This window comes from Lepisma saccharinum, chromosome 13, assembly GCF_977018435.1.
Source record: "Lepisma saccharinum chromosome 13, izLepSacc3.1, whole genome shotgun sequence".
In the NCBI taxonomy this organism is placed as follows: Eukaryota; Metazoa; Arthropoda; class Insecta; order Zygentoma; family Lepismatidae; genus Lepisma; species Lepisma saccharinum.
This window is the reverse complement of record NC_139241.1, coordinates 76,997,573-77,021,895: the sequence shown is the minus strand read 5'-3', so window position 1 is coordinate 77,021,895 and position 24,323 is coordinate 76,997,573. Positions and strand designations below refer to the sequence as shown.

The following is a 24,323-nucleotide window of genomic DNA, read 5'->3' as shown; positions in this document are numbered from 1 at the left end:
ATGTCCTAAAACAACGAAAAATTCCGTAAAATCCAACATTCTTATCTTTTCTAGGCTTAAAGAAACAATATGTGCCATATTTGTGTACATAGAACGTGCAAGTTTTCCAACATTTTATTCAAGAGTAAACTATAATGCTTGTTACACATGGAATAATTCCGACAGCCACATTAAATCATGTATTTCCCACGATTTTTTCAACTTCTATCAAAACAATTTGCATCACAGAGCAAAGTGGCAGGGTTCTAACAGGAGATCGAGTGCGTATCTACCGTCACACGGGAGCCACATCTTCAGTATTTGTCGCTCGAGATGAGTTTTGAATTATCAAGCTAAGTGCGCACCATCGGCATTTGTCGAGCGAGAAATAATGGAGCTCAGTCGTTAGGGCGTCTGACTACCATGCGAGAGACCCGGGGTCGATCCCCTGCGGCGGAGAACCGGGATCTTTTCCACCTGTTCAAACTGCTCCAGCGCACACCCAGCGTCGTATCAAGCTGGTACCTGGAGGAAACTTTGGGGTAAATGCATTTTTCTTGTTTCCGTCATTTTTCTGTATTTCTTACGCTGATCACAATGATGAGGGTGAACAATGAAATCTTACACTGAGAATGACACAATTAGCAAGAACTTGTAACAATCACAGTTATACGTGGAAGCAAGGAAACACGCGGTCAGGTATAATCGCAGAAACACGCCATTCATGGAGTAATCGGTGTTTTTTTTCTGTTTTAACAGTTCTTCCAGGAAAATAAAAACCACATTGTTTGTTTTCTGATAATAACTGCTATTTCGAGAGCAAGCAGAACACGTTCAAAAGCGTTAACGCACCGATAAGCTAATTTGCCTGTGGAGGAACGTGCTAGTACACGTGTCAACACATCCATTTCGTTGTATCTATCATTTTTGTTTGCCAGCCCACGCGCACCATTTTTTCCGATTGTAGATTTCACAGTGTTGCCAATTATGGGATTATGTAACTGAATATGGTGAAATGTTTCACTATTATTCTCGGGGTTCAGAATGTGTGGGTTCCATGTGACGTCAAGATGCGCAGCACAGCGGCCATGTTTTCGGCCATTTTTATTTTTCGTTTGCAAGGAAATATCCACCACGTTCGTTAAATCCGCACCAACTGCCAGTTTCTTTGAAATCACGAATGTCTGTGTTCGTATCTCCTGCCCGCCCTCTTGAATTCCGCATGCTTTCAAGAACTGGCCTCAATAATTCCTGCTCGAAGCCACAGTGCAACAGTTTGTGACGTAGGTGAAACCAGGGTTGTTGAAGGTTCCGTAACCCATAAATTCTATTGGGTTCCGCTGCAGGACCGGAACCTTTTTCTCGCACAATTTAAATTCGGTCCAAGTTGCGTATTGTTACATTGAAAAAAGGTTCCTGCACCGTATTTTAATTCTTCCTGAAAAAAAAAAAGGTTCCTGCACTTTATTTAAATTGATGCGGGGAAAAAAGGTTCCTGGACCGAAATGAAATTCCGGAAAAAAAAATGTTCCTGGACCGTATTGAAATTCTTTACAGATGAGAAGGTTCTTTACGGTCCACAACCCATTTACGCTTGCTGATTTTCTCTCCTGGACCGGAATTGAATTTATTTAAAATTCCTGGACCTTTAACAACCATGGGTGAAACACACCTGTACTGCGAATAACCCTAGGACGCCAGGGGTCCCGGGTTCGAATCCAGGCCTGGTCGTTCTTTCTGAGTGTCCTTTCATCAGTGGATTATGATGATATTCATCCAACAATGTCCCCCACAATTCATTGCGCCATATAACGCCCGCTGCCATGATTCCGGCAATCATTTAGGAATATGCTGTAAACACACTTGATAAGCTTTGAGCTCACAGTGTTTGTGGCAGTGAATCAAGGTAAAAATATGACTATTATATTCTAAATCTAGTCTTTTGCATTTTGCTTAGTCTTGTGGCAATGACCAGAGAATCTAAAAAGATATTAAGCCTGAATCACACGGAACTGGATTTCCAGTACGAATGCTGGACTGGCTACCCATTTGCTAGTTTTCGACTAGCACGGTACTTTTCACCGTACTTGTCGATAGTCTTTTGTTCCCATAAGACATTGCGCAGAGCAGACAATCTGTAAAGATGGACGAGCTATTTGAAGAATGTTGTAGGAGAAATACTGCTTTGTGCTTTTACTAAATATTATAAAGGAAAAGTATGGACTAGAGATTGGGTTTGAGTTCTTCGAGTTGCTGTTTTTAAATCCACTTTATGCACAGTAAGGCTAATCGGGACTGGACCTACAGTTTAAAGTGGGTTCCGAACCACTTGTGCCTCCACCGGGTATCGAACCCGGAACCCATAGATTACAAGGCAATGACGCTACAACCGCGCCATGGTGAAGGCCAAGGACTAAAGTCGTTTTCACGTTCAGAAGACACAACGGCGCTTATGGAGAAACCGCACAGTGTTGCCAATACAGCGCTAGCTCATGTCGCCGGGAAATGATGACCTTCCTTCACAATGAAGGTGTTACATATTTTGTATATATAATGATAATTATATGTAATTATTAATATTAATATTATACTGTGAACGTTACAGTTATTATTTTTACTATGATCCATTGCGATCACTACACACGCGAGTGTAATGCACGAATATGACACTTCAGAAATCACTTAAAAAAGTAAAAATCACAGCGCTCACACAACTGAAAACACTTTTTCGAGAGAGGGAAAAAGTCTAAACAGACCAAAGCACTCACTCACTCAAGTAAGGGCAACCTGGCACATGGGTTAGATTCAAGTTGCAACCCAAACAAACAAATGAGTTATGGCCCACGTGAACTGATAAGAAATGAATGACTCAAGCAAGGCATGTCATATTTCTATCTTGAAGCCCCATATTTTGTCACGTGTTGGAAAGCCTTTCAAAGGTTAATATGGTGTCTATGAATTTATGTGTAAGTTGGAAACTGAAAGGTGATCTTCATTTCAGTATTAATGTCGACAGTAATGTAAACAAAAACAACGTGTATTTGCGACAGCACTAATGATGCTCACAACAGCAGCATTCGAAATAATTGTCAATTATTAAATTTAAGTAATTTCAATTCTATTATAACAAACTGCATGAAGTTCATATTTTTACTGAATGGAAATAAAATAACAACTCGAAAACTTGGTGGTGATTAGCCGGAATGCTGCGGTGAGCCAGCTCAAGATGGCCAGACAACGTCTCCTTACTTCGCGCGCGGTTCGGGTTAAAAAGAAACTCCAAATGCATGGAAGTAATATTTCTGGGAACCTTTGAGTGGTTATAAAAAATAATTTCATTATTTTCTCCTCAACTTTGTCGCTGGAAGTTTTTACTTGGAATTACAGAACAAAAAATGGCCAGCGACGACATTTTCTACTGCACGAATATGAAAAATCTCCACATACTTTATTTGAATATTTTTTAATGCGAATATGCTTTAAAGTATTGATAAATTCTGAGCACCACCATCACCTATGGCAATTAAAAAACAGTGTCAATTTTTTTAATAATGAATGCTTCAATTTTACGGCATGTTTCAACGTTAGGAATGAAAACAGTGTAAAAATTGTGTTTTCACAGAAAATTTGCGTTTTTAATTTATCTAAAATTATGTAAACAAGTTACCAGTTTTTTGTGTTCACCATCGTATTCTCTATAAAATTTCCTGCAAAACTGCAGGTACCGATTTTACTGAAGCTAAATTTGTAAATCCAGAAATTTCACAACAGCGCACTCGTATTTCCCATAAGAAAAGCATTGCCCATAAGAGCCCATTGTGTCTTCTGAACGTGAAAACGACTCTAGATATTGGCTCGATAAAAATATGGTTATCAATGCGTAACGAAAAAGCTTTTTAATTAACTCGGGATTCATACATGAGATTCGCAGGATTCATTCACAATTTTTTTTAAAATCAAACATTTAATTTAATACACTTGTAATAATAAGGATTTTCATTTTCGGCTAATAATATTTGTCAGGTACACATCTCAGCGCTTTGTATAAATACCTAAATATTAATGAACTGAACACGAATGCACCGCACGCCATCTCTTTACTTTTTTTTTATCGGGAAACTAACAAAAACAGCCAACACTCGGAAAACACAGACAAGAAAAATCCCCTTTGCAACCTTACAGATTATCTTCACATGGGGAAACTTTGCTCTGATTGGCTGTTCCACAGAATCCAGTCGAGGAAAGCCAGTAGCAATGAGAACATGTCCTATTCCTCCAAACCAGTCAAGCGGTCAGGCAGGCAGCCATCACATCCGGGCAGTTAGCCAGCTCAGCGCCAACTAACTGGAAATCCAGTTTCGTGTAATTCGGCCTTTATTTGCCATAAAACAACGTTGTATAACAGTAGATAACGTCCGATAGAAATACAGGGAGCCTGTTTCTCGTGGAAATGGGGCTTCTCCGATAGCATAGGGGCTAATGTTGTCGCCTTGTAATCGAGGGGTCCAGATTTTCGATTCCCGGTGCAGGCACATTTTTAACTGTAGGTCCGATTACTCCATCTGAGCATAAAGTGATTTACAAACAAACTTAAGACTCGTGAAAATTGTCAGTCAGAGATGTTCCGAAGTGCAAAATTGTGTACTGTTTTAAAATTGCAGTAACATATAGTCAGTTTTTCATGTGTATCATACAGAAACTCAGTACTTGTCTTTCGAATATGATTCATATTTCATCCCCTATTGGGAAAAAATCCCGCTATCCTAACCACCGACGAAACTGTATGTGGTTATAATATATCACAATTAATACACAAACAGTGACGCAAACACACACAACGAATTAATTCACCAAAAGCAGACTTCATTCACTTCAATAAGACCATCATAAGTGTTAAAACAGCGGGTCTGCTTTCATGCACATAACGTATTGTTCCGCTACACTCTTGCTTTCGATCTCCGTGGTGGTGTGGTTAGCACAGCGCGCTATAAACAAGTTTGAACCCATAAATTCTAATGGGTTCTTTTGGGTTGAGCAACAGGACTAGAACATTCTTTTTTTTCGCACATTTTAAATTCGGTCCAAATTGCGCATTGTTTTATTTCAATACGGAACTTTGACCCTATTTAAACTGATCCGGAAAAGAAGGTTCCCGGACCGTATTTATATTGATCCGGAAAAAAGGTTCCAGGACCGTATTTATATTGATCCGGAAAAAAGGTTCCAGGACTGAATTGAAATACTTTACAGATAAAAATGTTCTTTACGGTTTAGAACCCATTAACGCTTGCCGATGTTCTCGCGTGGACCGGAATTGAATTTATTTAAAATTCCTGGACCTTTAACAACTCTGGATCCCGAGTTAGAATCCCGACCTGGGCATTGGTGTTCGAGTGTCCCTTCATCATCATCACATAATCACTCATCCTAATATTCACGATTTATTTATTATTATTAAACACAACAGGCGAATGCCCAATTACAGTGTTCTACATTTCTTGCTTTGAATTTGTAAATTTACAGTTTGATAAGAAATATTATTGTGCAAAAATGTAAATAAACATAAAACATGTCAACGCTAAATTATATGTGTATACAACAGTTAACAAAGCGAGTTAAATAATACATGTAAATTGAAGAGAGTGGAATAAAATATCTAACTATTATCTACAAAAATAGCCTACATGAATACAATATTTCAATTATTACAATGCACAACGTATTTATCTTTACACTCAGTATTTCAGATCTTTACCACCATGTACAAAAAGTATATATAAGGAGATACTAATATAATATATATTGCATACAATATGGAAATAAAATAAACACAGTATAAATCAAGGAGAGAAGTTATTTATTTTGAAGAAATACATTAATTATGTGTGTAATAAAGGACCTGTAAATAATTGACACTCTAGAAAGTACGTACATATATGTAATTGAGTATAAACTACGAAAGAAAAATATATTTACAAAAATTGCTTTTATGTTTACGTTGTTGACATTTATTCTTCCATTCCTTGAAAAGCTTTTTTGAATGTCGCAGTAGGCATGTGAAATATATCTAATTTTGGTTCCCTTTCGGAACATCTGTTGTACAGTTCACACATTCTCCTGATAGGTGATTTATTTATAATGTTCGATCTTCTGTTACTACAGTAGCAGAGGCCCCCTTTGGATCGTGTCTTGGAGATAGGAGACGCTGAACAACAAGAATCGAATCAAACCATCTCATCATGTTCTGAAGACATCATACGTGTACAGACAAACAGAGTGAAGGTTAAATTAAATGACTTTTTTAAAGACTGTGATAAGATTGGTATTTTCCAATACTGACTCATTCCACTTGTGTTATCGCTGCGGGCAAATGCGAGTTAACGTGTTAACGCGTGAAGAGCTAGCTATCCTATCGGGATAAAATGTTAATCTCGTTATATGAGTCACCAGTAATCGTTAAGTGCTTCGAGAGATCCCACGCATTGAAGAACTGAACGTGTCTTCGCGTGTGTTCTCAGTTGAAACGAAATTGCTCCGTTCGCCATAAAAGAAATGCGATCCTGTATCAATCGTTTCTTCTTGTGGTTGTGCTTCTCTCACTGATAAATTTTGTGACTCTTTTCTTTTCTGAATACGCGACAAAACGTACCTGCCACCTGGGCGGCTACCTGCGAAGGGTCTTCTACTGAGTCTTAAAATACTAATGAGTAGTGTTGCCCACGAGACGAGACGAGACTTTGGTCTGTCTCGTCCCGTCTCGTCTCGAAAATATAAGTTTGTATCGTCTGGAAGGGTTCTGTCCCGTCTCGTCTCGAAAATATAAGTTTGTATCGTCTGGAAGGGTTCTGTCCCGTCTCGTCTCGAAAATATAAGTTGTCTCGTCTCGAAGGGTTCTGTCCCGTCTCGTCTCGTAAAAGTAATGCAGGATATTATGCCAACAAAAGTTAAAACTGGAAGACGCATCACAAAATATTATTCCCGAAAGTAGGTAAAACCTTTTAATATTTTGTTCACTCTATAGTGTGAATAAATAAGGTTCTTTAACCATAAGGACATTAATCTAATATATGTATAAAAATGGATGTATATGTGTGTGTGTGTGTTTGTTCCGTCATAACTTTCGAATTCCTGGAGCGATTTCAACCAAACTTGGTACTCGTATCACTTGCAATCTCGAAAAAAAAAATACTGGGGGGGGGGGTAAGACAGCCCTGGAGGTGGGGAGGGTGACATGTAAAAATAAGCAAAAACGACCGATATTAGTGTGGAATCCATAGTTTTCGGGGTCTCTAGGATGAATAGCGACACTCCTAATGCCGTTCAACTCCAGTTTATCACCTATCGGGATGGGGGTTGAGAGGGGGTGAAAATTAAAATGTCAAAAATTATCAAGATTAGTGTCGAATGGAGTCGCTAAGCTAATTGGTGACATTAACGATGACCAAACTTAGTACACATATGAACTACACTCTGGAAAGAAATACTGTCGGGGTAAGACACCCCTGGCACCCCAAGGGTCGGAGTGGGAAGGGGCTGACATTTAAAAATAATCGAAAACGACCGATATTAGTGTGGAATGCATAGTTTTCGGGGTCGATAAGATGAATAGGGACACTCCCAATGCCGCTCAACTCCAAGACACCCGTGTTTTGCAACGAACTATTCACAAAGTAATCAAAGAAAAGAGTTACCTTCGCTGATTCTGGGGCTTGAGAGTGTATTTCCAACCATCCATCGTAAACTTCCTCCGTTTTTAAGAAGGCCAGAGCGACACACATGCGTATATGCAAACGGATTTCCTCATTCTCTCGATACTCGACCGAACCTTACCGAACCTAACCTAACCTAACCTAACCTAAGAGATCAAAGTCGTAATGACTAATGAGATAAAACGAATAACCTAGCTGGGTGCTGGATAGCGCACCGTGTTGTAGTGTCTGGCATGTCAAGGGAAAGTTCAAGCGTTTTCCTTGAAGTGGTACGTTTTGTCGCGGAGTAACTATTTTAAAGTTATTAGTGCACCCTTCACAGATAGCTGTTTATCTGAGTGGTACGTTTTGTCGGGACACCTTTTTTTTTCTTACAACTCTTGTTCTTTTCTTTGTCTTCTATCGACGGCGCTAAAAGTGGCGTGTTGTGGAAATTTGACCTGCTTTACCGCAACACTTATTTATTGTATGTATTTATTATGCACCCCATCTAGATTAATTAGATGTAATAGAAATGAAACACCAATGGAGGCATGGAAGTAAAACAAAAACAGGAGTCCGAAAACTTCAAATTTTTCGGCAATTTCCCTTTTTGTTCTTTCTTTCTTCCTTTTCTCTTTATTTTTGTTTTAATATTCTCCTGTTGCAGGTTATTTTCTTTCCATCGTATCCTTTCATTTCTTTCCTTATTTTTCCTTTTTTCTCTCGTTTACTCCTTTTCGTTCCTTCTTTTTTCTCTTTGTTTTCCTAATTTTCCTTCTCTCTCTGTCTCGTCTATTCTTTTCTTCCTTCCCCTTTTCTCATTCTCTAACTTTCCTTGTCTCTCTGTCTTGTTTATTTCTTCTTCCTTCCCTCTTTTCTCTTTCTGTAATTTTCCTTCTGTCTCGTTTGTTTCTCCTCTTCTTTCCCTCTTTTCTCTTTCTCTAATTTTCGTTCTCTCTGTCTCGTCTTTCATTTCTTCCTTCCCTCTTTTTCTCTTTAATTTTGCTTCTCGTTTATTTCTTCTCTTCCTTCCCTCTTTTTCTGTTTCTCTAATTTTCCTTTTCTGTCTCGTTTATTTCTTCTCTTATTCCCTCTATTTCTCTTTCTCTAATTTTCCTTCTCTGTCTTGTTTATTTCTCCTCTTCCTTCCCTCTTTTTCTCTTTCTCTAATTTTGCTTCTCTCGTTTATTTCTTCTCTTCCTTCCCTCTTTTTCTCTCTCTCTAATTTTCCTACTCTCTGTCTCGTTTATTTCTTCTCCTCCTTCCCTCTTTTTCTGTTTTCCTGATTTTCCTTCTCTCTATCTCGTTTATGCCTTCTTTTCTCTCTTCCATTCCCTAATTTCATCCTGTCTGTATCGTTTATTCCTTCTTTTCCTTCCCTCTTTTTATTTCCTTTCCTAATTTTCCTCGTTTCTTGCTCACTCTTTTACCCCATCTCTGACTTTCTTTTGCCCCCTGTCTAGCCTTACCTACCTCCTCTCTCTCAAAGCGAAGTTCGTCCACGAATTCATGGACTCAGGAGTTCTTCTCCAGCCTTCCTCTGTTTGATGTCGGCGCCATCCTGCTGCCTTCTAGCCGGTGTCGCAAGCAACGTTCCTCAAATAGCACAGTTTCCGCAGTTTCGTAACGCATCCCGGAGCATTCGACCCCCCGCTCCCCCTTCTTCCTGTACGCTGATGACATTTTGATGGTTTGATCACCATGACTGATTGCGAGATCCAAAATGATCATTCAATCGCGATGTGGCTAGCTGGAAGAATCTATTACTGTGACGTATGCACATTGTGCACCACAGTTTCCCTTCAATAACTGTTTGTGTGTGACCAGTGGCGCGTGTGTGTGTAGAATTTTCATAAGGGGGAGGGTAGTAGCCACTATTTTCTTCCATTTGGGAGGGGGATGCTGGATGAAAAGCAGAAAGTCTAAAGTGAGATCGAAATTCGACCATTTAATGCGCTCGGCCATTTAATCGCCGGCAAATTGCAGGTTTTATATTTACCTATAATACATAAATGTAGGTTATATATTACATATACAATAAAATATTACATATACATATTGTTTTCTAAATGATGATAATATTAATTACGCACTCAAATATAATTTATGTGCCTTCTTAACTTTTGTTGATATACCGGGTGACAACAATTAAAGTTACCGTACTCAGAGCCCTCTGGAACCCGTTAGAAGCAACGGTTTCCACTTTGGAGTCCATGAAAGGAAATAGTTCAAATTGTTACCACCAGTTGGAAATATGGCGCTGAAATTATGATACGCAGTGAACATCCCGGGAAAGCTTCGTGCGACCATTGATCACACTGTCTTACGCTTCCAAATGGCCGTTCACGTTGACAGGACGCATATTTCGAACTGCTGTACCTACATAAAATTACTGGTGGTTGTTACTTCAGCGCCACATTTCCACCTGGTGGTGAAAATTTGAACTATTTTTTTTCCGTCAGCATTCGCTTCTCCATCGTGTCCATAGCCTCTATACAAAGTTTCAGCACAATCCGTTGATTCGAACGGGCTGCAGACGGCTCTGAGTAAGGGAATTTTAATTGTGGTTACCCAGTAAGTATTGTGCTTGCGGGTGAAAAATGATTTCCGACTCATACCTTTTGAAACTGGAGCCATGTGAAGTTCCCAAAGGAGAAGGAGTTCAAAAATTCACTTCTTCCTAAACGTCGAGTTTTTATAAAGCAGGAAGCTAAATTTTGCTAGAAGCCACCAAAAATGTTGAGGCACATGAAAGTTGATAGGGCCAGGTACCCCCGGGCCCCCACTTTACGTCGTCTGTAATGAATAACCAAGTAAATGGTCTTTCCCGTTGCAGATTGTGAAACGGGGCGAACAGGAGAGCGACTTAGAGCGGATCCAGGACCTGTTCCCCAACGACTGCCTGCGTCTGCACGACAAGGATGTGCTCACGATGGTAAGTACCGAGGTCCTTTGTAACATAAAGAAGTTTTGCTCAAGCGATACCTCATCGTGGAACAATTTTTATTTCACAAAACTCGCACTTGATTTTTTTTAACCACCTGATCTAACTAACTCTCTAGCCTTCTTAAACCCGAAGGTTCATGGCTGCAGCAACACAGACGTTCCACCTGACCCTATCTTGAACAAGATCTATATATTCTTTTCCATCCCTACCGATTTCCTTTAGGTCCATCTCAACGTTGTCCATCCATCTTCGTCTTGGTCTTCCTACAGGTCTCTTACCATCAGGTTTCCCAACAAGAATCCTGTGAACTCCTCTTTCCTCTTCCATTCGTGCCACATGGCCTGCCCACCTAAGTCTTCTTGATTTAATTTTCCTAATAATATCTGGACATGAATACAAATTATGTAGTTCTAAATTATGTAACCTTCTCCACTCACCTGTCTCCTCATTCCTTTTAGGTCCAAATATTTTTCTAAGGATCTTATTTTCAAATACTCTCAATTTATGTTCCTCTTTCAATGTAAGGGACCAAGTTTCACATCCATATAATACTACAGGCAAAATTACTGTTTTGTATATTTTAACTTTTAGTTTCTTAGATATTAAACGAGAAGACAAAAGTTTATGAAGAGAGAAGTAACATGCATTTTCTGAATTAACCCTACTTTTTATTTCCTCTTTAATATAATTTTCATTTGTTAATATTACTCCTAAGTATTTGAATTTGGAAACTGGTTCAAACGAGTTGTTATCAATAATTAGATTTTGATTATTACCTAACACTTGGTTTCGGCCTGTAAGCATATATTTAGTTTTCTCTTTGTTAACTTCCAAACCTATCTCTTTAGCAGTTTTGAAAAATATTTTAGCATTATTCTTAATTGTATTTATATCATCCCCTAATAAGTCTACATAATCTGCATATGCTAACAACTGAGTCACACCATTTAATTCTAGTCCTTTGTTAGTTTCTTTTACCTTCCTAACAGCATATTCTAAGGCAAAATTAAAGAGCAATGGAGATAATGCATCTCCTTGTTTTAATCTATCATGAATTGTAGATTTGTCAAGACACATTAATACCACACGAATTTTACTTTCTGTTTCACTGGTGCATACTTTTATCATACTAACAAGCTTCTTAGGTATTCCAAACTCTACTAATATAACAACCTGATCGCAGTTTTCATTTGTTTTACACAAGAAAATGTTGATAAAACGGTTCCTCTGCCTTGGTGAAGTAACAAGGCGTGTTTTCAGCATGGTGGTTTAAGGTCCAGGAACCGCAAGTTCTAATGGGTTCCGCTGCAGGACCGGAACCTTTTTCCTCGCACAATTTACATTCGGTCCAAGTTGCATATTGTTTCATTGAAAAAAGTGTTCCTGGACCGAATTTAAATTGATCCGGAGAAAATGTTCCTGGACCGAATTAAAATACTTTACAGATAAAAAGGTCCTTTACGGTCCAGAACCCATTTACGCTTGCTGAATTTCTCTCCTGGACCGGAATGGAGTTTATTTAAAATTCCTGGACCTTTAACAACCCTGGTTTCTGGTGCTCCAGAAAATATACACTTATAATAATACAGGGTGTCCACCAGTCTTGGAAATGTGAGGGAAATATACAGTGTTTCTGGAAAAAATCAACATTTTTATAGTAGTACACAAGGAGGTTTTTGAACAAAGGACACGCAAAAAATGTAAAATTCGTTGTGAGCAAGCTATACTGCACTTTGATATACTGAGTATTACCGCTAGTTACAGTAGAAACTTTCATAGTAAATACTCTAGGTAAAGAGATCATGGAAGTATTTGCAAATAGAAATTTACTGCAGTAAGTGGCTACTAGCATTTATCACTTCCCTGTTGCAATTTTTGGGTTTTGTTTGGATGATATTAATACATATATTACTAAATTTTACTGTAATTGTGCATGCTGTAATTATCAATTCCGGTCCTGGAGAAAAAATCAGTAAGCGTAAATGGGTTCTGGACCGTAAATAACCTTTCAATTCGGTCCAGGAACCTTTTCCAATGAAACAATACGCAACTTGGACCGAATTTAAATTGTGCGAGATAAAGAAGGTTCCGGTCCTGCAGCGGAACCCATTACAATTTAGGAGTTTCTGGACCTTTAACAACCCTGGCTTCACCCTTGATACTCCCTATCCAAGAGTCAATTTGTGTTCAATTTTCCTTCTTGTTATTACTTTTGCTGTGTTTAGCTAAAAATGTAGTACCTTCGTACCTGTATACACGTGTTTAAATACGTGAATGCCCTAATTACTCGGTCTGGAAAAGTCAGAGAATTTTGTTTCTACAACATTGTAGACACCCTGTCGTCGAATACAATTTTTCATCAGAATACCTTCTGCTGTAGAAAGTCGTTATTATTTGTTCTACAGGGTGGCGCACGAATGGTTGACACATTTGAAATTTAGATTACAAATTTATTTTTAAATATTACATGTGCATATTATGACATACAGAATAGTCTGTCCGTGGAAAGTTTTCTCACTGTATCACATGTTTAGTATGGCCCCCTTTTTGCCGAACAACCTCTTCAAGGCGGATGCGCATATTTCTTACCACTACGGCACATGTCTTCGTGAATATCACCACACAACTTAACTATCAGATCTCGCATTTCCATAATGTTTGCTGGCTTTAACGGGAAGAGTTTTTCCTATAAAAACCCCCACAGAAAAAAAGTCACAGGGATTTAAATCTGGGCTTGAAGGCGGCCAGAAGAAACCTCCATTGTGTCGATCAGGATATCGATTGGAAATCACTCTTATCACCAAAAACTGTGTTCAAAAAGTCCAACACAACATTAGCTGTGTGAGGGGTAGGTGGGGTGAGGTGAGGTGTGAGGGCTACGTGTCATGGCAACTCGAACAGCCTCAATGTTTTCAGGGGTCCGAACTGGAGCGACGCGAGGTCGTTTTACTGTGGCTTCTTCCTCGAACGTACGGTACAAACGAAGAATAGTGTTTCTTTCTGGAGCCCATCGTGTTTTGAAATGAGCTCGAAATGTCCGTTGCGTACTTGTAACGCTCTTTGTTTCTGCATACAACAGGGCTGTTTTGGCGCGCTGCACTGACTGGCGGGAAATGGATGTTTACTAGACCATGCCCAGCGATAGGCCACCTACCGGTATTTCCAAGAACTACCGAATGCGCTTGTGTATTGTTCAACTCCGACCACAGTTTATTTTTTTGAAATTTAGATTTCAAATGTGTGTACTGTTCGTGCGCCACCCTGTATAATGGCGTGAAATAAATACAGATAAGGATGTTCCACGGCTCGTCTTTTCCTTTTCCTCAAGAAACAATCAACTGTTTATATTTTTCGCGTCGCTTTCTCTCTTCCACTGAATAGAAATAATATTCTGTACCTGGATGCTTTTTCCCGATAATCCATTCAATGCCTTTAATTGATCGGCAGCCTGACTTCGAATGGTGTATTTAGAACCGTTCCTAAATGGAAGTTCTTGGCCGGTAGTAACGAATTCGAGAAGAAACGTGACGTCACTTCCTTTAAGCGTCTGATTCGTTGTGTTGTTCGAGTTTCGTGTATCTCTCTCTCTCTCTCTCTCTCTCTCTCTCTCTCTCTCTCTCTCTCTCTCTCTCTCTCTCCCTCTCCCTCTCTCCCTCCCTCTCGCCAGAAAGAAAGTCCTCTTCTTTCTTTTTATTCTCTTTCCTCTTTATTTCTCTCTTCTTTAATCCATTCTCCCCTCTCTCTCCTTAAAGTATATAGAACCAGCAGCACCATCTATTGGTGTAGTATGTACTTGTAACTTCTTTGATCTTGACCTTCCACCGCATAGTTCTACGCAGTACCAGAGGGGAGGAGGGGGGAATGCTGGTATTGACATAATTTTTCCTGTCCCAAGGACAGTTTTAAGAACCTCGCAATTTTCCTCTCACTGGAATTTCCACGTAAATTGCACCGAAACATTTGGGTTCGAGGATAAAAAAAAACAGAGAACCAATCAAATTCGAGCTATTTTTTTTCATTTTTTGCGTACTGCCAACTCAGGTCTGTGTTACGTAACGTTAATTAGTTTCTTGGTTTTTGCCACCGTTGGGAATTTTGCATGGCGTCCGAATGTATAGGATTAGCTAGTTCTTGTGTGGTGTTTAGGGAATGACGTATACTGCTTCCTTTTCCAGTCACCGGGTGGCAATGCATGATATTCAATGAACCATATTAGTATGACGTCACTGAGCAATATTTGAGTCCAAACGAACTCGTCAAGTTGTAGTTCCCTATAAGTTAGCATTGGATTTTCCATCGCAAGGGGCAACTTTCAAAATTGTGACAGCAGTCTAACTCTCTAGCCTTCTCAAACCCGAAGGTTCATGGCTGCAGCAACACAAGCCTTCCATCTGTCCCTATCCTGGGCAAGATCAACCCAATCTTTTCCATCCTTACCGATTTCCTTTAGGTTCATCTCAACGTTATCCCTCCAGCTTCGTCTTGGCCTTCCTACATGTCCATTACCATCAGGTTTCCCAACAAGCATCCTGTAAACTCTTGTTTCTTTTTTTCGTACTTTCAAATGAGCTGAAAATAAAATGGAGTCTATAGTTTTTTTAAAAAACTAAGTTTGTGTTGAAAGCCGTATTTCTTTGTCCACTAATTTCATGAGCCCCTCTGATACCTATATATCTGCGAAAGCAGTTTTTCAATATTTGTTGTTGTTCACGAAATATTTCAGGTCGCAATGTTAGATGAGACACCCTGTATCCACAGAATATGTAAATTACAAATGTATGTAACTTTAAAAAAAACGTTAGTAGTAGTAATAGTAATGTAATAATAATAATAGTTGTTGTTTTTTTAAAGTACTGAGAACAGTTAATAATAATAAAACCAATAATTGCAGTAATAATAATATTATTATTAATAATAAAAAAATCTGTGACCTTACCCCTCCCTGAGGAAAAATCCTGTGAGCGCACTTGCTGGCAAGATAGCTTGTAAACGACTTGCATTACAACCACTTTTAGGTTACGTTAGGTTAGGTAAGTGGTTAGGTGCACCTGTGGGTTAGTCATCCTGATTGTCGCAATTGTCCCACCATTAATTTGTAAAATGACTTTCACCGTCGAAATCATCGCAATTGTCCGTGATTTTGGCTTCGTCGCAATTGTCCTAGATTCGAAAGCCTCGAGCGTTTGAGTTTCGAGCTAATCCTCTTTTGAAGGTCGTTGCGAGATGACACTTGAAGCTTCTTTTCGCAGGCGAAGGAAGTTTTGAGGGGGGTCTGTTACAGAGTAAAGTACAGGTAAAACTACAGTCGACCTAATCTGTGCAACATACTGTGCTGCTTTCAGTCTTTATGGGAAGAGCCTCGCCTCCGTCTAGACGTGCGACAAAGAGACAATAAGTTGACACGAACAGGGAACAACAGGGTCTTGCAAATTGTCCAAGACGGCAGTTGTGTGGCCCGGATCGGATAGGCGGGGCCGTCAAGCCTGTCGGTAGACGCCAGAAGGAAGGTAGGGGGTCCGGCCACTTCGATATTGCTTGGCAGGATGTTTGGTTTTAGTCGTAGTGGATTTCTGAAAGATCGTTACTTCACGACAGGCGTTACAGTCGGTCCCTGTTTTCCCCCGATGGCGTAGCGTTATCATCGTCGCCTTGTAATCAATGAGTCTCGGGTTCGATACCCAGTGGAGGCCCATAGTGATTTCAATCGCACTTTAAACTGTAGGTCCAGTCCAAATTAGCGCCTGTGCATAACAGTGGGCTTAAAAGTCTATCGATCTTCTCCATCGATGTTATGAAATTACTATTTTCTCTGATTAGCCCCCAAGATCTCACCTAAGTGCATTAAAGGTTAGTTTTAGACTAGGAGTCTGGTAGATCTGAATTACCCGGTTATGAAAATATCTGGATTTACTGATAACCGGGTGCCCAGGTCGAGAACGAAATAACCGGAACCGTTAACTCGGGCTTACGGACGGAACAGAGAATCCAGTACCCTGATTCAGAACAGAGAATGTGATCCGAAACCGAGAATCGGGTATTGGGATCCGGATAACAAGAATCGGCTATTGGGATCCGGATACAACAACGGGTGTTGGGATCCGTGTACGACAATCGGGTATTGGGATCCGGATAACTAGAGAGGGTATTGGGATCCGGATAACGAGAATCGGGTGTTTCTATCCAGATAAAGGATTCGGGTATTGGGATCCGTGTAAAGAATCGGGGATTGGGATCCGGATACGAGAATCGGATGTTGGGATACGGATACGAGAATCGGGTGTTGGGATCCGGACTCGAGAATCGGGTGTTGAATTCCGGATACGAGAATCGGGTGTTGGGATCCAGATACGAGAGTCGGTTGTTGGGATCCTGATAAGAGAGTCTGTTGTTGGGATCCGGATAAGAGAGTCTGTTGTTGGGATCCGATTAAGAGAGTCTGTTGTTGGGATCCGATTAAGAGAGTCTGTTGTTGGGATCCGGATACGAGAGTCTGTTGTTGGGATCCGGATACGAGAGTCTGTTGTTGGGATCCGGATACGAGAGTCGGTTGTTGGGATCCGGATACGAGAGTCGGTTGTTGGGATCCTGATACGAGAATCGGTTGTTGGGATCCGGATACGAAAATCGGTTGGTGGGATCCGGATACGAGAGTCGGTTGTTGGGATCCGGATACGAGAGTCGGTTGTTGGGATCCGGATACGAGAGTCGGTTGTTGGGATCCGGATAACGAGAATCGGGTGTTTCTATCCGGATAACGAGAATCGGGTGTTTCTATCCGGATAACGAGAATCGGGTGTTTCTATCCAGATAAAGGAATCGGGTATTGGGATACGAAGATCGGGTGTTGGGATACGGATAACGGGAATCGGGTGTTGAGATACGGATACGAGAATCGTGTACCGGAATTCGAAAGCGTGAAACACATACTCTGATCTGGAACTGAGAATTGTATTCTCGGATATTTCAGGATCTCTTGGTCGTCCCTAGTTTAGAATTCGTTTCTAAGCGGAGTTGCTAATTTTACATTTCAAAGGGAGGACGACGATAGTAATTTACTCTACGTTCATTGCTGGCTTATTATGATCTCTCCAACTGAGATTATTTTTTTTCTATTACAGATTTCTAGACAAAAGCAGAACCAAACCACACGAGGGATTCTAAACGAAAATAAGGTTTCAAAATTTGAATTTTTTTACCGTCGCAGGCCAAAAGTCTGGAAGCACCATTATTAGAATGGCATGTCTTGACTTCACGTCCAACCCCAATTGGGCGCCATATTGGCCAGTGAAAGCGCCGACATGTATGCTCAGTTACGGATATGTTTTTATTGTATTTTGCCAGCATGAAAACTACTAAATTCGTGCCACTTACCTAACAACACAGGACGAAGGTAAGTCCTGGCTTGCCAACGTGGGTGTGTGTGAATCCCCGTTTCCTGAGCGTTGCGTGTGCTATTACGCGCTCGGTGCGTGCATCCTTGGGGCACGCCTCGCAATTCCGATGCGTTACACTCAAGTTCAGTTTCAAGGTTGCGTCTTCCATCGTGGGAAACGCTCGCTCGTGCTATACGTATGCCTCCTCCCGAGAGCGAAAATACCATTTACACGATCATTTTCCGCATTAAGTTGTTGTGGGGTTGTTTTGCTGAAGGTCTGTTTTCTCTCCTGCAAAAGTTGAGCTACCTTAGTATAATATCTCCTCTTCGTCTTCATTTCCCTTTATCTTCTTCCCTTCAGGATCTTCACTATTGTTTCTTTTCTTGATCGGCTCTTCTGCTTCTTCCCCGATCTGGTCTTCTGTTCCTTTCTCTGATTCTTTCCCTGATCTGCTGATCTACATCTTCCTTTTATATCTTCTTATTCTCTTGATCTGCGCTTCTGCTACTTCCCTTGATCTACTATTCTCATTACCTTGGTCTTATCTTCTTTTTCTGACTGTCTTCTTTATTTTTCTCTAGACCTTCTCTTCTTTCTTTATCCCTCGATCCTATCTTCTTTCTTTATCCCTCGATCCCCTCTTCTTTCTTTATCCCTCGATCCCCTCTTCTTTCTTTATCCCTCGATCCCCTCTTCTCTTCTTTATCCCTCGATCCCCTCTTCTCTTCTTTATCCCTCGATCCCCTCTTCTTTCTTTATCCCTCGATCCCCTCTTCTCTTCTTTATCCCTCGATCCCCTCTTCTTTCTTCATCCCTCGATCCCCTCTTCTCTTCTTTATCCCTCGATCCCCTCTTCTCTTCTTTATCCCTCGATCCCCTCTTCTCTTCTTTATCCCTCGATCCCCTCTTCTCTTCTTTATCCCTCGATCCCCTCTTCTCTTCTTTATCCCTCGATCCCCTCTTCTCTTCTTTATCCCTCGATCCCCTCTTCTGATCTCTTGATTTTCTCGTTCTCTTCTTTTTACCTCGATCTGTCTGTCTTAACCTTAATATTTCCTTCTTCATTTGAAATCTTGTTCTTCTCGTTCTCTTGATCCGTCTTCTCTTTCCGTGGTCTCGCCGATAGCGTAGTAGTTTCCGCTGTCGCCTTGTAATCAAGGGGGCCCATGTTTCATTCCCGGTGGAGGAACATTGTACACTGGTTCGGATCCTATTTATACGAAAATAAAACTCTTCCTTTCGTCTTATTTTTCTGCTCCTTTGTTTTTCATCTCGTAGTTGTCTTCATTTACTCGTATCTGAATCTTTCTTCACCTCTTCTTCTTCTCCATCTTTACTCTTCTCTTCTTAGACCAGGGGAAGATCTGTCTGCATCCGTTGTGCTCCAAACAGATTTCGGAACAGCCTTTGCCAATCTCTTAAGTACAGAAATAGAATAGAATGACTCTCACAAAAAGTGTGTGATTGTAGATAGGATAGGAGAAATGTCGAAATTCGTGTTGTGCGAATTTCCGCTTCCCCCCGGATGTCCCATTGTTGGTCCTCTTCGATCGAACAACAGTGCCCTGCGTGGGAAGGCGCGAATTGCGTGTGTGTTCCAAATAGAGTAACCGTACCGTGGTTCCTGCTAACAGCGATTAGATCGTTTCTATATGGAGCAAGAGTATTCGCTGCCATCTTGTGACTAGCATTGGAGTTTTCTGAACTAGATGTTTCCCCTTAAACGATATTTCAGAGTTTGCAATACATATTCTCGTCACTATGGTTATTATTCTGGGTTGGGGAGTTTGGCACATCTCAGGGTAGTATTGTTGTTATTTTTTTACAGAAAAGGGGAAATCTTGACTCATTGGAGGGATTTTTTCTTAGAGAACGTTTTCTGGAAAGCGATTTCCATAGAGAGTTAGGAAAACTTATTTGTTGAGAAGATAAATTTTAGTTTCTGCTGTGGTAATTTACACGTAAAGAGTAAGCAAGTTTGCCCTTTGGGGATCTCCACATAAAAAAAAAAGCTGCAAAGAGATGTTTACGAAAAGGGAAATAATATGTACTTTGAGGGAATTTTTCTCATGGAAAGGGAAAAATGTAATTTTGGAAGGAGTTTTCACATAAAAATGGAGACTGTTGAATTCCACGAGCTAATTTCTTCAAAACAAAACGTTAACTCTTCCAGTGATTCAGTACATATTTCAATTTCAGCTCGTGTTTGTTTTGCACTTAATCCGATTTCTTTCATCCTTTTAGCGATGCATCAGTATTCGGCAAATGTAGTGTTGCAAACCCAATGGACAACTGTCCAAAACAAGAAACCTATCCCACACAATAGTGGTGTTTTAAATGGCTTTACAACCTGTTCTCCTCAGATAATTGGAGAACAAGCAAGTGGTAACCTTATTGTATTATTATTGGTGGTGTTATACTCTAAAGGAGGAATCTCGTTTTGAAATCTGAGCTAGTAACACTGATTTGGCGCTACCAATCGGGACTCTCCCAGCAGGGTGTATAAATCCCTTATATATTCGTGCTACAAATATACACGCGTTGATGGAGATCGAACCCACGAACGCTCGCTAACCTCTAGACCACGGAGTTCGGTGATAATGTTGCTCGTCGACCCGTGAATCACACTTGAGCACTGCATTATGGGAAATTAACTACCGCATGCTTCTTCCGACAATAGGTGCAAAGGATGTGGAACATACGCCTCGGCTTCCCTGCATCACTCTTCAGTGGGATGTGCTAAGGAGCGCTAATTTGAATGTTCATTAACTCAAGGTGATGTAATTAGTGTGTGTTTTGTGTGCAGATTGAGTTCATCAGTCGAACTGTGGGAAAAAAATATATCTTTCTCTATCCTTTGTTCCTTTTAATAGTATTTCTCTATCACCTGTCTTCTTTTCCACCTTTTCACCATGTCTTTCTTTTTCCTTTATTCCTTTTAATATTTTTCCTTCACTTGTCTTCTTTTCCACCTTTTTCACCATGTATGTCTTTCCCTTGTTCCTTTTAGTAGTCTTTCTCTATCACTTGACTTCTTTTCCACCTTTTTCACCATGTCTTTCTTTTTCCTTTGTTCCTTTTAATAGTATTTCTCTATCACTTGTCTTATTTTCCACCTTTTTCACCATCTCTTTCTTTTTCCTTTGTTCCTTTCAATAGTCTTTCTCTATCACTTGCCTTCTTTCAAACCTTTTCACCATGTCTTTCTTTTTCCGTTGTTCCTTTTAATAATCTTTCTCAATCACTTGTCTTCTTTTCCACCTTTTCACCATGTCTTTCTTTTTCCTTTGTTCCTTTTAATATCTTTCTCTATCACTTGTCTTCTTTTTCACCTTTTTCTAAATGTCTTTATTTTTCGTTGTTCCTTTTAATAGTCTTTCTCTATCACTTGTCTTCTTTTCCACCTTTTTCACCATGTATGTCTTTCCTTTGTTCCTTTTAATAGTCTTTCTCTATCACTTGTCTTCTTTTCCACCTTTTCACCATGTCTTTCTTTTTCCTTTGTTCCTTTTAATAATCTTTCTCTATCACTTGTCTTCTTTTTCACCTTTTTCTAAATGTCTTTATTTTTCGTTGTTCCTTTTAATAGTCTTTCTCTATCACTTGTCTTCTTTTCCACCTTTTTCACCATGTATGTCTTTCCTTTGTTCCTTTTAATAGTCTTTCTCTATCACTTGTCTTCTTTTTCACCTTTTTCTAAATGTCTTTATTTTTCGTTGTTCCTTTTAATAGTCTTTCTCTATCACTTGTCTTCCTTTCCACCTTTTTCACCATGTATGTCTTTCCTTTGTTCCTTTTAATAATCTTTCTCTATCACTTGTCTTCTTTTCCACCTTTTCACCATGTCTTTCTTTTTCCTTTGTTCCTTTTAATAATCTTTCTCTATCACTTGTCTTCTTTTTCACCTTTTTCTAAATGTCTTTATTTTTCGTTGTTCCTTTTAATAGTCTTTCTCTATCACTTGTCTTCTTTTCCACCTTTTTCACCATGTATGTCTTTCCTTTGTTCCTTTTAATAGTCTTTCTCTATCACTTGTCTTCTTTTTCACCTTTTTCTAAATGTCTTTATTTTTCGTTGTTCCTTTTAATAGTCTTTCTCTATCACTTGTCTTCTTTTCCACCTTTTTCACCATGTATGTCTTTCCTTTGTTCCTTTTAATAATCTTTCTCTATCACTTGTCTTCTTTTCCACCTTTTCACCATGTCTTTCTTTTTCCTTTGTTCCTTTTAATAATCTTTCTCTATCACTTGTCTTCTTTTTCACCTTTTTCTAAATGTCTTTATTTTTCGTTGTTCCTTTTAATAGTCTTTCTCTATCACTTGTCTTCTTTTCCACCTTTTTCACCATGTATGTCTTTCCTTTGTTCCTTTTAATAGTCTTTCTCTATCACTTGTCTTCTTTTTCACCTTTTTCTAAATGTCTTTATTTTTCGTTGTTCCTTTTAATAGTCTTTCTCTATCACTTGTCTTCCTTTCCACCTTTTTCACCATGTATGTCTTTCCTTTGTTCCTTTTAATAATCTTTCTCTATCACTTGTCTTCTTTTCCACCTTTTCACCATGTCTTTCTTTTTCCTTTGTTCCTTTTAATAATCTTTCTCTATCACTTGTCTTCTTTTTCACCTTTTTCTAAATGTCTTTATTTTTCGTTGTTCCTTTTAATAGTCTTTCTCTATCACTTGTCTTCTTTTCCACCTTTTTCACCATGTATGTCTTTCCTTTGTTCCTTTTAATAGTCTTTCTCTATCACTTGTCTTCTTTTTCACCTTTTTCTAAATGTCTTTATTTTTCGTTGTTCCTTTTAATAGTCTTTCTCTATCACTTGTCTTCTTTTCCACCTTTTTCACCATGTATGTCTTTCCTTTGTTCCTTTTAATAATCTTTCTCTATCACTTGTCTTCTTTTCCACCTTTTCACCATGTCTTTCTTTTTCCTTTGTTCCTTTTAATAATCTTTCTCTATCACTTGTCTTCTTTTTCACCTTTTTCTAAATGTCTTTATTTTTCGTTGTTCCTTTTAATAGTCTTTCTCTATCACTTGTCTTCTTTTCCACCTTTTTCACCATGTATGTCTTTCCTTTGTTCCTTTTAATAATCTTTCTCTATCACTTGTCTTCTTTTCCACCTTTTCACCATGTCTTTCTTTTTCCTTTGTTCCTTTTAATAATCTTTCTCTATCACTTGTCTTCTTTTTCACCTTTTTCTAAATGTCTTTATTTTTCGTTGTTCCTTTTAATAGTCTTTCTCTATCACTTGTCTTCTTTTCCACCTTTTTCACCATGTATGTCTTTCCTTTGTTCCTTTTAATAGTCTTTCTCTATCACTTGTCTTCTTTTTCACCTTTTTCTAAATGTCTTTATTTTTCGTTGTTCCTTTTAATAGTCTTTCTCTATCACTTGTCTTCTTTTCCACCTTTTTCACCATGTATGTCTTTCCTTTGTTCCTTTTAATAGTCTTTCTCTATCACTTGTCTTCTTTTTCACCTTTTTCTAAATGTCTTTATTTTTCGTTGTTCCTTTTAATAGTCTTTCTCTATCACTTGTCTTCTTTTCCACCTTTTTCACCATGTCTTCCTCTTGTTGACTCTGGCTGAACGTGTTAAGGAGGGGAGAGACTTTCACAGTTCTCAGGGTTCGAATGCCGGTCTGGGTGTACTTATCCCTTCGTCAGTTTCAACATGTTGTCACTCTTCACCGTCGCGATTAGCCAAAAGTGTCAGAAACGCAGAGTAAAATAAACCAATCAACAAACGAAAAGGTGCAGAGAAGGATCAGAAACTTCCTATTCATGTGAAAGAATGCCGTAGGATTTTTTCTCAGGGGGGGGGGCAGTCGTAGAATCTTTTATTATTATTATTATTATTATTATTATTATTATTATTATTATTATTATTAGTGCAATAATTAATGATATTATTATTGCTTTTATTTTTGTTATTATTATTACTACGATTAGTACTACTACTTATGTATTTGTAATTTCCATATTCTGTATATCTATAGGGTGGGTCGGGGTAATTTGGTAATTACCCCAGTTTTTAACTTTTCTTCACTGCACAAAATGCAATGCGCCTAGAACAGGGAAACAAACACTATCTTGAAGGTTAACCCTCAAATGTAAAAAGTGTGTAAGTTAAACTGTTCTGGGTGTTGTCTGTATGATTGTGAGCACAGTTAAACACTGACCCTCGAAACTGCACTGTCCAGTTTTACCTGAAAACGTTTTTTTTGTTTTAGGTTCGATGGGTTAGCCCAGAAAATACTTTACAAGTGAGGGTCTTCAAAATATTAGAACCAACAAACTGTAAAAATTTCATTACATTCTGCAATGTAG

General features: G+C 39.2%; 1 protein-coding gene across 5 annotated transcripts in view; it reads left to right on the top strand.

Moving 5' to 3' along the window:
- The window catches only part of LOC145997440 (uncharacterized), a 697,926-nt gene that overhangs the window by 614,931 nt on the left and 58,672 nt on the right, over nucleotides 1-24,323 (top strand). For all 5 annotated transcript variants that reach the window (XM_083134479.1, XM_083134481.1, XM_083134480.1 and 2 more), the window contains one exon: nucleotides 10,507-10,605. In XM_083134479.1, coding sequence (XP_082990605.1) covers nucleotides 10,507-10,605 — 99 coding nt within the window. The remainder of the gene's footprint in view (nucleotides 1-10,506; nucleotides 10,606-24,323) is intronic.